The 13,905-nt window shown below is 44.9% G+C and overlaps 1 protein-coding gene across 2 annotated transcripts in view; it reads left to right on the top strand.

Annotated features, from left to right (window-relative positions):
• The window catches only part of Ganab (glucosidase II alpha subunit), a 20,756-nt gene extending 6,851 nt beyond the window's left edge, over positions 1 to 13,905 (top strand). The window contains exons 4-25 of one of the 2 annotated variants that reach the window (XM_005351916.3): positions 1,539 to 1,666; positions 4,225 to 4,404; positions 4,858 to 4,923; positions 5,775 to 5,844; positions 6,006 to 6,093; positions 6,181 to 6,277; positions 6,517 to 6,697; positions 7,182 to 7,335; positions 7,720 to 7,955; positions 8,048 to 8,174; positions 8,291 to 8,370; positions 8,598 to 8,741; positions 8,855 to 8,951; positions 9,435 to 9,536; positions 9,716 to 9,959; positions 11,347 to 11,411; positions 11,770 to 11,846; positions 11,931 to 12,005; positions 12,172 to 12,285; positions 12,401 to 12,513; positions 12,649 to 12,749; positions 12,855 to 13,905. In XM_005351916.3, the coding sequence (XP_005351973.1) occupies positions 1,539 to 1,666; positions 4,225 to 4,404; positions 4,858 to 4,923; positions 5,775 to 5,844; positions 6,006 to 6,093; positions 6,181 to 6,277; positions 6,517 to 6,697; positions 7,182 to 7,335; positions 7,720 to 7,955; positions 8,048 to 8,174; positions 8,291 to 8,370; positions 8,598 to 8,741; positions 8,855 to 8,951; positions 9,435 to 9,536; positions 9,716 to 9,959; positions 11,347 to 11,411; positions 11,770 to 11,846; positions 11,931 to 12,005; positions 12,172 to 12,285; positions 12,401 to 12,513; positions 12,649 to 12,749; positions 12,855 to 12,964 (2,649 nt within the window). In that variant the 3' untranslated portion in view covers positions 12,965 to 13,905. The remainder of the gene's footprint in view (positions 1 to 1,538; positions 1,667 to 4,224; positions 4,405 to 4,857; positions 4,924 to 5,774; positions 5,845 to 6,005; positions 6,094 to 6,180; positions 6,278 to 6,516; positions 6,698 to 7,181; positions 7,336 to 7,719; positions 7,956 to 8,047; positions 8,175 to 8,290; positions 8,371 to 8,597; positions 8,742 to 8,854; positions 8,952 to 9,434; positions 9,537 to 9,715; positions 9,960 to 11,346; positions 11,412 to 11,769; positions 11,847 to 11,930; positions 12,006 to 12,171; positions 12,286 to 12,400; positions 12,514 to 12,648; positions 12,750 to 12,854) is intronic. The other variant, XM_005351917.3, reaches the window with a different exon arrangement.

Raw genomic sequence — 13,905 nt, forward strand, 5'->3', positions numbered from 1 at the left:
AGCAACCACATGGTGGCTCACAACTATCTGGAATGAGGTCTGGTGCCCTGTTCTGGCCTGCAGACATACACACAGACAGAATATTGTATACATAATAAATAAATAAATATTAAAAAAAATTGTTGGAAATTGGCCTAATCCCAAACCAAAATTTATTACTTTTTTGTTTGTTTGTTTGTTTTCAAGACAGGGTTTTATTATGTAGCCCTATCTGTCCCAGACTTTTAATTTTTTTTTTTTAATATTTATCTTTTTTATGTATATGAGTGCTCTATTGACTTTATGCCAGAAGAGGGCAACAGTTCCTAGCATTGATGGTTGTGAGCCACCCTGTGGTTGCTGGAAATTGAACTTAGGACCTTTGGAAGAGCAGCCAGTGTTCTTACCCATTGAATCACCTCTCCAACCTGGAACATTACATTTTTTGTGAAACTCAAACCTCAAGCCAACAATCCATATGGCAATTGTTTGTTTATTTATCCTGGGACTGGGTCTCATTACATAGCCCTAACTGGCCTTAAACTCACAGAGATCTTGCTGCTTCTGTCTCCCAAGTGTTGGAATTAAATTGGAAAATTGGAATTAAAGGACTGTGCCACCAGCCTGGTAATTTTTAAAATGCAAGCTGTTATATTTTTGTAAAAACAGAAAATTTTGTATACACAGTGGTCTCCAGTATGAGCCAAAGTATCTTAGGCAGTGTTCATTGGCCTAGTGTGCCATGATGGCACGAAAAGTACAAAGAAGGGCATGTTGTGTGTTGAGAACCAAGGCTTCAGTGAAGCTGGGTGATACAATGTGGGTGACCACAGCTAGAGAAAAACTTAGATTCATTACGAGTTTGATGTTTTGGTTTTCTTTATTTTTATTTATTTTTCTTAGTTTTTTTAGGCTGAGTTTCTGTATAAAACAGCCCTGGCTATCCTGAAACTCATTCTGTATAGCAGTCTGGCCTTGAACTCACAGAGCTCTATCTGCCTGCCTCTGCCTCCAAAGTGCAGGGATTAAGTGTGTGTGTCACTGCACCTGCCTTTCGTCTGTTCCTCTTTAGGACTCATATTTGAATTCTAGTACCCACATGGTGGCTCAAAATATCTACAACTCTGGTTCCAGGGACCATTGCCTTTTTCTGACCTCTTTGGGCACCAGGCACGTACATGGTACACACATACTCAGGTGAAACACACACATAAAAATAAATTATTCTAAGCCAGGTGGTGGTGGCACGTGCCTTTAATTCCAGCACTTGGGTGGCAGAGGCAGGCAGATCTCTGTTAGTTCAAGTCCAGCCTGGTCTACAGAGCTAGTTCCAGGACAGACTCCAAAACCACAGAGAAACCCTGTCTCGAAAAACCAAAAAAAACAAAAAACAAAAACAAAAAAAACCCAAAAATAAATCTAAAAATATGTATATTTTACTTTTAAATCAGAGCAGTAGGCAAAAGACTGAGAAGAGACATCTTAGAGAGGAAGGGTTCGGAGGGTTTGTATGGCATGGTCTGTTTTGTTTCTCCAGATTCAGGTTTCTGTTTCTGCAGGTGGTCCTTGTGCTGGAGCTCCAGGGGCTTCAGAAGAATATGACTCGGATCAGGATTGATGAGCTAGAGCCCCGGCGGCCCCGATACCGAGTGCAGGATGTTTTGGTGACTGATCCCCCCACATCTCGGTAAGTTTTCTTGAGAAGGATCTCTGTCTGAGTAACCTTTCTCCTTCCGGATGAGCCTTTGGTAACTTTGTTATATCAGAGAAGTAGTTGACTAGCACCTCCCATCCTCCAGCCTTTCCAGCTTCTCTTCCTTCTGCTGTTTAGTTCCTTTTACTCTGTACATTCACTCAGCAAACAGTGGTGTTTTGTCTTCTGTCGGACCTAGGCTCAGTACTGCTGTCAAAAGGAAGTAAGCAAGCCAATGCATCTCTGTTTGCCAGGCTTCCCTCTCTTCTTTTTTCTCAGCTGTCTAGAATACATTTGCTCAAATACTTATTTTATATTTATTCATATATTTAGATTACAGGTATCTGCTGCATCTGTTTCTCTTCTCCTTTTTATTGAGATAGGATCTCATTCTGTAACTCAGGTTTGCCTGGAATGTAGTATCCGCCACACTGGGCTTCATACTCACTCGATCCTAGTGCTTTCAGTCTCTCTAGGACTGGCATTATAAGGCATGAGCTACCACACATGTTCTTTTCCAGTTTATTAATGAGATGGAATATCTTTGTATGTTTTGTTTTCTTTTATGTGAATATGTGTATAAATGGATGTATTTATAAGGGTGTGTGGCCAGAGAGCAATCTCTGGAACAATATTTATCTCTCATTGGCTGGAACTCATTAATTAGGTTAGTTTGGCTGGCCAGTGATTCCCAGGCATCCAGCTATCTCTGCTTCTCTAGTATTGAGGTTAAATCTGAAGCCACCACACTGTGAATTCTGGGGATTAAACCCTGCTCTTCACAGATGTGAGGCAAGCAAGCCCTTCAGCAGCTGAGCTCTTTCCTCAGGCCGTTTGTATGTTGTCTTTGGGTTTACTGTTTTGTGAGATAATAGTTGACAGTTTATACCCGCTCATCTCTTCTGTGGTTTGTCCTTACTGGCTTAGAGAATTTGTTAATCTTGAGTCTTTGCCATTTATATATTGTGGGTACTTTTTTTCTAGGTTGTAACCTTTTAATTTACAAAAGGTGTCATTAAAGAAAAAAGAAAACAGTTTGAGATTAAGGATGTAACTCAATTATGGAGTCCTTTGGTAGTCCTTTGGTAGTCCTTTAGTAGGCCTTTAGTAGTCCTTTGATAGGCCTTTAGTAGTCCTTTGATAGGCCTTTAGTAGTCCTTTAGTAGGCCTTTAGCAGTCCTTTGGTAGGCCTTTGGTAGTCCTTTAGTAGGTCTTTGGTAGGCCTTTGGTAGGCCTTTGGTAGGCCTTTAGTAGGCCTTTAGTAGCCCCGTGCTTAAGTTATTCCAGAAAAGAAAATCAAAATACTTGGACTGGGGAGCTTTTAGCTCTGTGATAGAACACGTGCTTAACGTGTGCAAGGCTGAGGATCAGTAGTTCACACACTTTGTAGTTTGGAGTGGTTTTAGATTTATAGGAAAGTTGAAGGAATGGGTTCCTTTGTACCCTGCACGGCTGGTGTGCTCGCTGACATCACTAGTTTGTCTTCCTGGATGAACTGGTAGCCCTGCACTGCTAGCCACAGTCCATGCTTATTCAGATCTCCTTAGGTTTGCCTAGGTTACCTTTCTGCTCTAGCCGAGATATCAGAGAGCATCCAGTTGTCATACCTTGATAGATTCCTCTGACTGAGACAGTTTTCAGATTTTGAATGTTACTGATGATCCTGAAGGTACCTTTTGATAAATACAAATTTTTAGTGTTAATACTGTCAGGTTAATGTGTCAGTCAGTTTTCTACCTTGTGATGTTAGCACATACTGCTTTGTTTAAATGATCTCTCTTGGGCCGTGGATGTGGCTCAGCGGTAGAGCACCTGTGTAGTGTGCATGAGGCCCTGGGTTCAGTCCCTAGCATTACAAAAACAGCTGTCTCATCCAGGGCATGGTAGTTAGCATCTATAATCCTGACTACTTGAGAGGCTGATGTAGGAGAATCTCTTTAATATAGATATTAGAGACTGGCCTAGGCTATAAAGTCCCTTTATTAAAACTAAACAAAGACTTGAACATGAACCAAGAAGGAAAAGAAAAAAGTTTTTGTTTATCTCTCGGAGAAAAATATTAAGTTTTTATCTAAGGATTTATTTATTTGTTTATTTATAATAAGGACCTAGGTTGACTCTTTTGGACCTAACATGAGAGGAGAGAACAGATTCCTAAAAGTCTTATGCTGGCCTTTACATGTTCACTGTAGCGCATGCTAACCCGTTCCCACAAAAAAGATGGAAACATACAAAAAAAAATGATATTTTTTTGTGTATACCTGCATGTGTATTGTATTATGGTTAGGTATGCACTGTAGCGTGCATGTAAAGGCCAGGGAACAATTTGGGGGATTGGTTCTCTCCTTCCACAGTGTAAGTCTTTGGAACTCAAGCTCAGGTCATCAGACTTGGTAGCAGGCATCTTCGCCTGCTGGGTAGTCTTGTTAATCCCCAAAAATGTTCAAAGAGAAAAAGGCTCTGATGGGTTTTTTTTCTCTCTGAACCTGTTGCCTGTAGCAGGTTTCTTGGCCTTTTACCTAGTCATATATCTCCTTTGATCTCTTTTCCAGACTTTCAGTCTCTGGCCATGATGACAACAGTGTAGAGCTAACAGTGGCTGAGGGACCATACAAAATCATTTTGACAGCACGGCCGTTCCGCCTTGACTTGTTAGAGGATCGCAGTCTTCTGCTCAGTGTCAATGCCCGAGGACTTATGGCTTTTGAGCACCAGAGGGCTCCCAGGGTCCCGTGAGTACAGGGTGGGGACTTCAGGGTACTTACTGTGGTAGTGCCTAGAACTGTTACTGGGTATTGTGTTCTTGGGAAGAGACTGGGTGCAGAACAGCCAGATAGGGGCAGGAGGGTGGGAGACTCCATCTATCAGAGAGGGTAAAAACCAGACCTGGGTTGCAATTTTCTCTTTCTTGTACATATCAGGAGGCAGTTATATTTTGTCCCTGAGCTGTACACTGGGCATCTCCTCTGAGAGGTCTGCCTGGATCTGCTCTTTCTTTATCCTTCTCACATCATCACATACCCCTAGTTTATTTTCTTCCTGTTATTTATTTATTTATTTATTTATTTATTGTTTCTTTTCCCCCATCTCCAGAAGTTTGTCTACTGAAACTCACTTTTATGTTTCTGTTTTTGTGTTGGTTTTGTGCCTCCTTCCCCTTCCCTACTCATCTCCTCCTGCCCCAGTTTCTCGGATAAAGTTAGTCTCACGCTCGGTAGCATGTGGGATAAGATCAAGAGCCTTTTCTCTAGGTAAATCCATGGCCACTGGTACTGTATCTGTTCCTCTTCCCTTACCTACCCCTCACTCTGGCCCTCTGGGGATTTGGGTCCTTGTTCGCTATTTCCCTGTCTGGAAGTCCTCTGGGAGGAAGATGAGTGCTGGGAGTCCCTGAGGAATGTAGGGAGCTTATGCTTTGCTAAGGGGTGAAGGGGTTTTCCGTTTTGCTGGAGTTCCTGGTTCCAAGTTGGAATACATTCAAGATCCTGGAGAGAAATAAAATCATTCTTTTTGTTGTTGTTCATTTTTTTTTTTTGTTTGTTTGTTTTGAGACAGGGTTTCTCTGTCTAGTACTGGCTGTCTGGAATTCACTCTGTAGACCAGGCTGACCTCGAACTCAGAGACTTCACCTGCCTCTACTGCCTGGAGTGCTGGGATTAAAGGCGTGTGTCACCATGAAAAGCATTCTTTGGCAAATCTTTTGAAGTCCTAAAGTATAGCTGAAGAGGCTTTTTATGTAAAGGCTTTTGTGTAAAGCCTGATCAAGAAAGGTCAGATTTTTCTCTGGCAGCAGAGCCAGGACCGGCATTTAGAACCTAGGCTACTGAACCACCCTGCTGTCTCTTCTAGATACCACAGAGACTGCTGATTTGGGCATGTGTATAGAAGGCACTTCCTGCTAGTATTTATTCCTCATTTTCCTCTGTCAGTACTTTCCCCATCCTGCTTATTGGGGTCCCTTCCCAAGCTTTAACATTCAGTCCCCTCCTCCAGTGCTTTCATTCCTTTGGACCCTTGGCTCTCTGTTCCCTCACCCCTCCCTCCATTAGCCCCTCATCCCTGCCCGCTCTGGATTGGAGCAGACAGCTCTCCTACCTTCCAGGCAAGAATCAAAAGACCCAGCTGAAGGCAATGGAGCCCAGCCTGAGGCAACGCCTGGGGATGGTGACAAGGCAAGTTGAAGTGGTGGTGGGTGGTTGGAGTGGAGCATAGGGATGACTGAGAGGCTGCTGAGGACATTGAGCCTAGTCTCTTCCTGAAGCACAGATGAGATTAGAACATAGAATGGGAAAGACGACAGCTGGTGCGTGAGTATTTTTTTTTTTTTTTCCAGCCAGAGGAGACCCAGGAGAAGGCTGAGAAAGATGAGCCAGGAGCCTGGGAGGAGACATTCAAAACTCATACTGACAGCAAGCCTTACGGTGAGGGGCTGGGAAAGCCCTGGCTAGGGGCATGGGTACATCTTGGCAAGCAGAAACTCTGTAAATCAGCTTTTTCTTTTCTTTCAGGACCCATGTCTGTAGGTTTGGACTTCTCTCTGCCAGGGATGGAACATGTGTATGGAATCCCCGAGCATGCAGACAGCCTGAGACTGAAGGTTACTGAGTGAGTCTACTAGTTACACTGGGATGGCTGAGAAAGGAGGCAGCCAAGGCTTGGAGTTTTCCTCATTCACTTGAGTATTCTAGACAAGCATTACTCCCTTCCCATAGCTGAGTTACTTTTCTGGGTTATAAAGTTCTTTGAAGGAACAAGTCTGTTCTCTCAGCTATGTCTGTGGGGTGGCATTTGCATATGCCATAGCTTGAACAGTCATTAGCTTAAGTCTGTCTGTCTGCCACCAGGGGTGGTGAGCCGTACCGCCTGTACAACTTGGATGTGTTCCAGTATGAGCTGAACAACCCTATGGCTCTATATGGGTCTGTGCCTGTGCTCTTGGCACATAACCCTCATCGAGACTTGGGCATCTTCTGGCTTAATGCTGCTGAGACATGGGTTGATATATCCTCCAACACTGCTGGGAAGGTAAGAGTGTAGCATGGGGAGAGATATGGTAAAAGTCTGCCGGGGATGCTGGAATGTGAGTGTGAATACTAGTGGCACAGCTTATTTGGGAAATGGTCCTTAGTCATTGCCAGATAGTACTCCAGATGAGTGAAGTCATAGCTCCTCTGGCCTGAGAAGATTCACTCCATTCTGTAGGAACACTCTGGGCTATCTGCTTACTAAGATTAAAAAGGTCCTCAGTCTCAGAAGACAACAGGTATCAGTGGGTTACAAGGCAAGGGCTTCAGGAGTGGTAAATGGCAACACCAAGGCTGTTATGGTGGAGGGGATGGTGCTTTTTTAGAGCGTGTGGTCTGTGAAAGTCTCCTGGAGGAGTTGATTGTTAATTCTCAGACCACACAGTAAGGTGTTAGCAGCCGGCTGTGTGAGCACTCAAGTGAAAATTACTGCTTTTGTCTCAAGTTGGCAATCAAAAGCTGACTTCCATTTGTCTCCTCCGTAGACCTTGTTTGGGAAGATGTTGGATTACCTGCAGGGATCTGGGGAGACTCCACAGACAGACATTCGTTGGATGTCAGAGAGTGGCATTATTGATGTTTTCCTGATGCTTGGGCCTTCAGTTTTTGATATCTTTCGGCAGTATGCTAGTCTCACGGGTAGGTGATGTTAACACTCTGCCAGCCAATAGCTTCATTTTTCTGTTCTTGAGAAGTTAGGTTTGTGCATTTTCAGACATTTTCTCTCAGCCTGTTTCTCTACCCTGCCTTTCTTTTAGTCTCCTTGTCCTTTAAGGATCGGGTTTAATCTGATCCCCTTTGTACTCTTGTCCTTTTCTTCCTCCTTAGTGTGTGTTCGCATGCATGTGTATTTGTGTGCCTCCTCAGAGGCCAGAAGGCAGCACCTGGAGCTGAAGTTACAGGTGGCCGTGAGCTGCTTGATGTTGGTGCCTAGAGTTGGTCCTCTGGAAGAGTGGCAAGTGCTGTACTTTTAACGTTTTAGCCATTTCTTTAGTTTGTAACCATCTTTTGGTGAACCTGCAGGGACCCCGGCATTTCCCCCTCTCTTCTCCCTTGGCTACCACCAGAGCCGTTGGAACTACCGGGATGAGGCTGATGTTTCAGAAGTGGATCAGGGTTTTGATGATCACAACATGCCCTGTGATGTCATATGGTTGGACATTGAGCATGCTGATGGCAAGCGGTACTTCACTTGGGACCCTACCCGCTTTCCTCAGCCTCTCAATATGCTTGAGCGCTTGGCTTCCAAGAGAAGGAAGGTAAGTGTGGCCTGCAGCTCTGTTTGGTCTTCTCACTGTAAGGGTGAGACATGATCATCCCAACCATGTCTACTTTTGTTCTTTGCCCCTAGCTGGTGGCCATTGTGGACCCCCACATCAAAGTAGACTCTGGCTACCGAGTTCATGAAGAACTGCGAAACCATGGGCTGTATGTTAAAACTCGGGATGGCTCTGATTATGAGGGCTGGTGCTGGCCAGGTAAGCAGGCCGAGAATTAAAGGGGAGACTGTTGGGAGGCCAAGGAGGTAGAATTATTTTGTTAGGCTTTGTTTTTGCCTCTTTGGGGTTTGACAGCTGCTGTTTTTCTCTCTCAGGCTCAGCTAGTTACCCTGACTTCACTAATCCAAGGATGAGGTCCTGGTGGGCTAATATGTTCAGCTTTGACAATTATGAGGTAGGAAAGACTGTTCATGCCTCTGTCTTTCCTACTTTCTTGTCATGACTAAGCCTTTGTACTCAATACCATTGCTTTTTTGGGGGCTTATACATTTCATGGGGACTTGAAGATCTTGGAGGCTTCTGAAAAATACATGGTTCTGGATTTCTAGAAGCTTTCTTTCTGACAGTGTTTCTCTTCTTCCTCACCTCTTTCCTGTACATACTTGGTGCCTGTATTTTCAGGGTTCAGCTCCTAACCTTTATGTCTGGAATGACATGAATGAACCATCTGTGTTCAATGGTCCTGAGGTCACCATGCTGAAGGATGCTGTGCATTATGGTGGCTGGGAGCACCGGGACATCCATAACATCTATGGCTTATATGTGGTAAGGGACTGAGAGAAGAAGTAGGGAGAACAGAGCTTAAACGTGAAGACTTTGTAGTTTTCACCAGATGACAGATGGCGTTTCTTTACTCTCTCACTTGACTTTCTATCCAGCACATGGCGACTGCTGATGGGCTGATACAGCGCTCTGGTGGCACCGAACGTCCCTTCGTCCTGAGTAGGGCTTTCTTCGCAGGCTCCCAGCGCTTTGGTAAGACTTGGAGAATAGAGTTATGGCAGCTGTGCAGGAAGGGGAGTCCTTGCAACCCCAGCATTTAAGGTATTGAGTCAGGAGGCGCTTCAGTTTTAGGGCTGTCTAGACTGTAGGTAGTCTAGGCCATTTGGTATGACTGTCTCAAGGGAAAAAAATAAGCAAAAAATAGAGCTCTAACACAAAAAGTATGAAGGCCAGACCAGAGGAGCAATGATGTTTCTGGAGGGGAACCAGAGAGTGAATGGGATGTCTAATCCTCATGTAAGAGTTCTGAGAGGGCTGCAGGGGAACTCCACCTAGCTTATGCAAGTTCCCGCTCAGTTTCTAGAACCAAAACAAGAAAAGGAGTAGTGTTTAACTTTAATATCTTCAGAATGACCTGGCTGCTGTCAAGCAAAAGTGGCGAGTCAAAGGACACATTTTTAAAGGCTGAGCCCTTTTCTCTTTGCCAAGCTCCTTCCTTCTTGACTTTTTTCTCAGGAGCTGTATGGACAGGGGATAACACTGCAGAATGGGATCATTTGAAGATTTCTATCCCTATGTGTCTCAGCTTGGCACTGGTGGGACTTTCCTTCTGTGGTGGTAAGAGGGGAAGAAATTTGGGGTTTTGATTGGGATAAAGTCACAGGACCTGGGCAGGAGCAAAGAACAGAATGAATATATATATATATATATATATATATATACACACACACACATACATACACACATCTGCCAGTACCTCTTGTTTGCCCTTCTTCAACCTGCTACTTCTCTCCCAGCGGATGTGGGTGGCTTCTTCAAGAACCCAGAACCAGAGCTGCTTGTGCGCTGGTACCAAATGGGTGCCTACCAGCCATTCTTTCGGGCTCATGCCCACTTGGACACTGGGCGGCGAGAACCATGGCTGTTAGCACCTCAATACCAAGATGTAATCCGAGATGCCTTGTACCAGCGGTACTCTTTGCTTCCCTTCTGGTATACCCTCTTCTATCAAGCTCACCAGGAAGGACTTCCTGTCATAAGGTAAATTAGTCAGCAGGATCTGTGGAGTCAGGCAGAGTGACTGGGAGATAATGAGGTCCAGTTTGGGTTCTGGGCCTTTCTTTCTGTTTCCAGAGCCTTGTTTGTAAGATCTGATTTGAATATGAAATGTGGAAGGGAGGTCCAAGGATGTAATTCAGTGATAGAGTAGTTGAACACTTGCCTGGTATATACAAGGCCATGAGTTCAGTTAGTCCCCAGTGCCACCAAAGAAAGAAAAAGAAAGAAAGAAAAAAAGAGGCTAATGAGATGGCTCAGTGAGTAAAGTAAAAGCACTTGCCATCAGATGTAGGGAACTGAGTTCAACTGCCAGAGCATGATAGGAGAAAACTGACTCCTACAAGATGCAAGTTGTTCTCTGACCACCACATGCATGACAAGTGGCCCTTCATCCCATCAAAAATTGTGCTAGAGGAGGCTAAGGTAGGAGGTACAAGAGTTTAACACTAGGGGCTGGAGAGATGGCTCAGTGGTTAAGAGCATTGCCTGCTCTTCCAAAGGTCCTGAGTTCAATTTCTGGCAACCACATGGTGGCTCACAACCATCTGTAATGAGGTCTGGTGCCCTCTTCTGGCCTGCAGGCATACACACAGACAGAATGTTGTATACATAATAAGTAAATAAATAAATATTTAAAAAAAAGTTTAACACTAGCTTGTGCTGAATAGCAAGACCCTGTCTTAAAAAGAGAGTCAAGGGAAAACTGCCAGCAGTGATGTCTTTTGATAAAGGTCAGTAGGTCACAGAAGGCCCTCTTGAGAAAACGGCATGTTAAGATGGGCCTGTACAATGGGTGGGGCAGATGTCACCCCAAGGAAGAACATTACATGGAAAGGGCACTGCAGGTGCCAAAATTCCCAAGTATAACAAGCCAGAAATAAAAACAAAAATTCCATGGGCCTTGGGAAGGAACTGAGAGGAGAGGTTGGCACTGTGAATGGAGAAGACACTTCTCTGATCCTAAAGGGTCTTGCCAGCTAGGTGTCACTGAAGTATTTGAGGAGGCCACTAAAGGTAGAGAACATTGGAAGAGTGGAGTTACGGAAGTAAGATAGGAAGTAAAATGACCTGTGCAGTTGTGTGCCTGCAACATTCAATTGGCTGGAAGCTCCTGGATTTCTCCTTAGTGCTGTTCTTTTTTTGTTTGTTTTATTTTTATTTTTTTGAGACAGGGTTTCTCTGTGTAGTCTTGGCTGTCCTAGAACTTGCACTGTAGACCAGGCTGGCCTTGAACTAAGAAATATGCCTGCCTCTCCCTGCTGAGTGCTGCCACTACCACTAGCCTCCCAGTTTATTGCTGGTTCTTAGAGGAATGTCTTTGACATATGTCTGAGAAGGTAATATCTTCCTTTCTTGTCTTCCTTCCTAGGCCCCTCTGGGTACACTATCCTCAGGATGTGACTACCTTCAGTATAGAGGATCAGTTCCTGCTTGGTGAGAAATGGGAGGACACTTGGTAGTGAGTTGGGTTTAGACTTAAGAAGAATTTGTGACTGGGTGGTGGTGGTGCATGCCTTTAATCCCAGCGCTCAGAAGGCAGAGGCAGGTAAATCTCTGAGTTCCAGGCCAGTCTGGTTTATAGAGTGAGTTCCAGGACAGCTAAGGCAAGGCGTCACAGAGAAACTTATCTTGAATTGCCCCTCATAAAAAGAAGAACTTGTGGGATGTGTATGTATGAAGGTTAAGAAAGTTGTGGAGTAACTGTGACTGGACCTGAAGCAGAAAGATAGTTTAATGCTCTCTAGACTGGCAGCAATGCTCTCAGATCCATGTTAATTCTTGTATGTTTTAGGGGATGCACTCCTGATTCACCCTGTATCAGATGCTGGGGCCCATGGTGTGCAGGTCTATTTGCCTGGCCAAGGAGAGGTAAGTTACAGGGTGTTGTAGGCAAATAAGCAAACAGGATGGAACTCCTGTGCATTAAGTAATTCAATATCTTGTCATCCACAGGTATGGTATGACATTCAAAGCTATCAGAAGCATCATGGTCCCCAGACCCTGTACCTGCCAGTAACTCTGAACAGTGTGAGTATGCCTGTCTAGCTGCTATCCCTGTTTGCTTGTATATTTCCAGAAGGGGAGAAAATGTGTAATTCGAGGTCCAAATGACCTTAGGGGCCCAGAAGAGCAAGAGCAGAAGATGCTCCAAGGCCTAACGGAGTAGTGCTTCACTGCAGTACTTTTGCCTTAGATCCCTGTGTTCCAACGTGGCGGGACGATTGTGCCTCGATGGATGCGCGTGCGGCGTTCTTCAGACTGTATGAAAGATGATCCTATCACTCTCTTTGTTGCTCTAGGTCCCCAGGTGAGTCTCCGGGGGTGAGCTACTTGAACTTCTGCCTGTGTTCAAGAACTCAGTCCTCTGGAATGTGTCCTTCACTCCCTCTTTGGCTTAAGTTCCCACCTCTCTTTCTGCTCAGGGTACTGCCCAAGGAGAGCTCTTTCTAGATGATGGACACACATTTAGCTATCAGACTCGCCATGAGTTCCTGTTTCGTCGATTCTCATTCTCTGGCAACACACTTGTCTCTAGGTAATGGGGTACCCTCTACATGGGTCTGGGCTTCAGGGGTGCTCAGGTTCACTCTGCTTTTCTCATCTTTTGACTTTGCTTTGAATAGTCTTCCTGACAACTTCTCCAATTGGCATTTCCTTTTATTGCCTCTAGTTCAGCAGATCCCAAAGGCCACCTTGAGACACCTGTCTGGATTGAGCGAGTGGTCATAATGGGGGCTGGAAAACCAGCAGCTGTGGTGCTCCAGGCCAAAGGTTAGTGATAGGTCTGGCCTTGGGATGGCATAAGAGAAGCAAGTTGGAACCTTGCTATGGAGAAGTAGCCTATTGCTGACTGTGATGCTTGTCTTCCTTTCACAGGATCCCCTGAAAGTCGCCTGTCCTTCCAACATGACCCTGAAACCTCTGTGTTGATACTGCGTAAACCTGGCATCAATGTGGCATCTGACTGGAGTATTCATCTTCGATAACCCAAGGAACTTGTTTTGAGTTGTGAGGAGGGTGCGGTGGTATTGCGTTACCTTTTCTTTTGCCTTGGACCCTATTCAGAGTTCACCTTTTTAATTCCAAGACTCAGATTCTGCCAACATCTGGGCAGCATGACAGGACTGTCCTAGGGCTCTGAATTCCTCTTATGACCTAGTCTTTCCTTCTGTGTGTTTCTAAGCTTTCCGCCTTGTTCCTAGTATCCTGTTGCTGTAACTGGAGCACATCATTTGTGAAGACCCGAGGGGCCTTGTCTTTCTCTTTCCCTTCCTTAGGGTCCCTGACTTTTCCTCAGACCCTGTCTATTCATGCCTCTTGTGTTAATGCCATTTCTTGGAAGAAAATGAGGGCAGTGAACTTTAGAGTTCCTTTTTTTCTTCCTTGTTCTCTTCTTTCCCACTGCCTACCCTTTTCATTCCCCTGCCCCCCAACCCTCACCTTTCTCCGTTCCACTGATACACTGGGACCATCCCTTACTGGTGAGGGACGAGTGGATCAAGATTCAGGTTGCTGGAGAATATCCTCTTCCTTCTCATCTCAACCTTTTCTTCCCTGTTTCTTTCCAGAGCTGCTGCATTTCTCCCATCCCTTGAGGGAGAAACTTCCACACAGTTAAGAGGGGATAGTTATTAAACTTCTTTTGCCCCCTCTGGTCCCCTTGGGACACTCAAGATAGAGAAATGAGTTGTGGTTTCACTGAATCACGGTCACCTGTATTTATTGCTGGGAAGAAGGCTGAGGGTGGGGGGGAGATGATCATGTATATCCAGGGATTACTTCAAACCCTGGGAAGGGGAGGGGGATGAGGGAGGACTCAGGAACCAGGAGAAATGTTTGTGGGAATTTTTTTTTTACTTCCTCTGGGTTCCTAACTGTGACAAGTTTTGATAAAAGGAGAAACAATAAAAAGATAAACCATACATAA

Source organism: Microtus ochrogaster, chromosome 8 (assembly GCF_000317375.1).
Source record: "Microtus ochrogaster isolate Prairie Vole_2 chromosome 8, MicOch1.0, whole genome shotgun sequence".
In the NCBI taxonomy this organism is placed as follows: Eukaryota; Metazoa; Chordata; class Mammalia; order Rodentia; family Cricetidae; genus Microtus; species Microtus ochrogaster.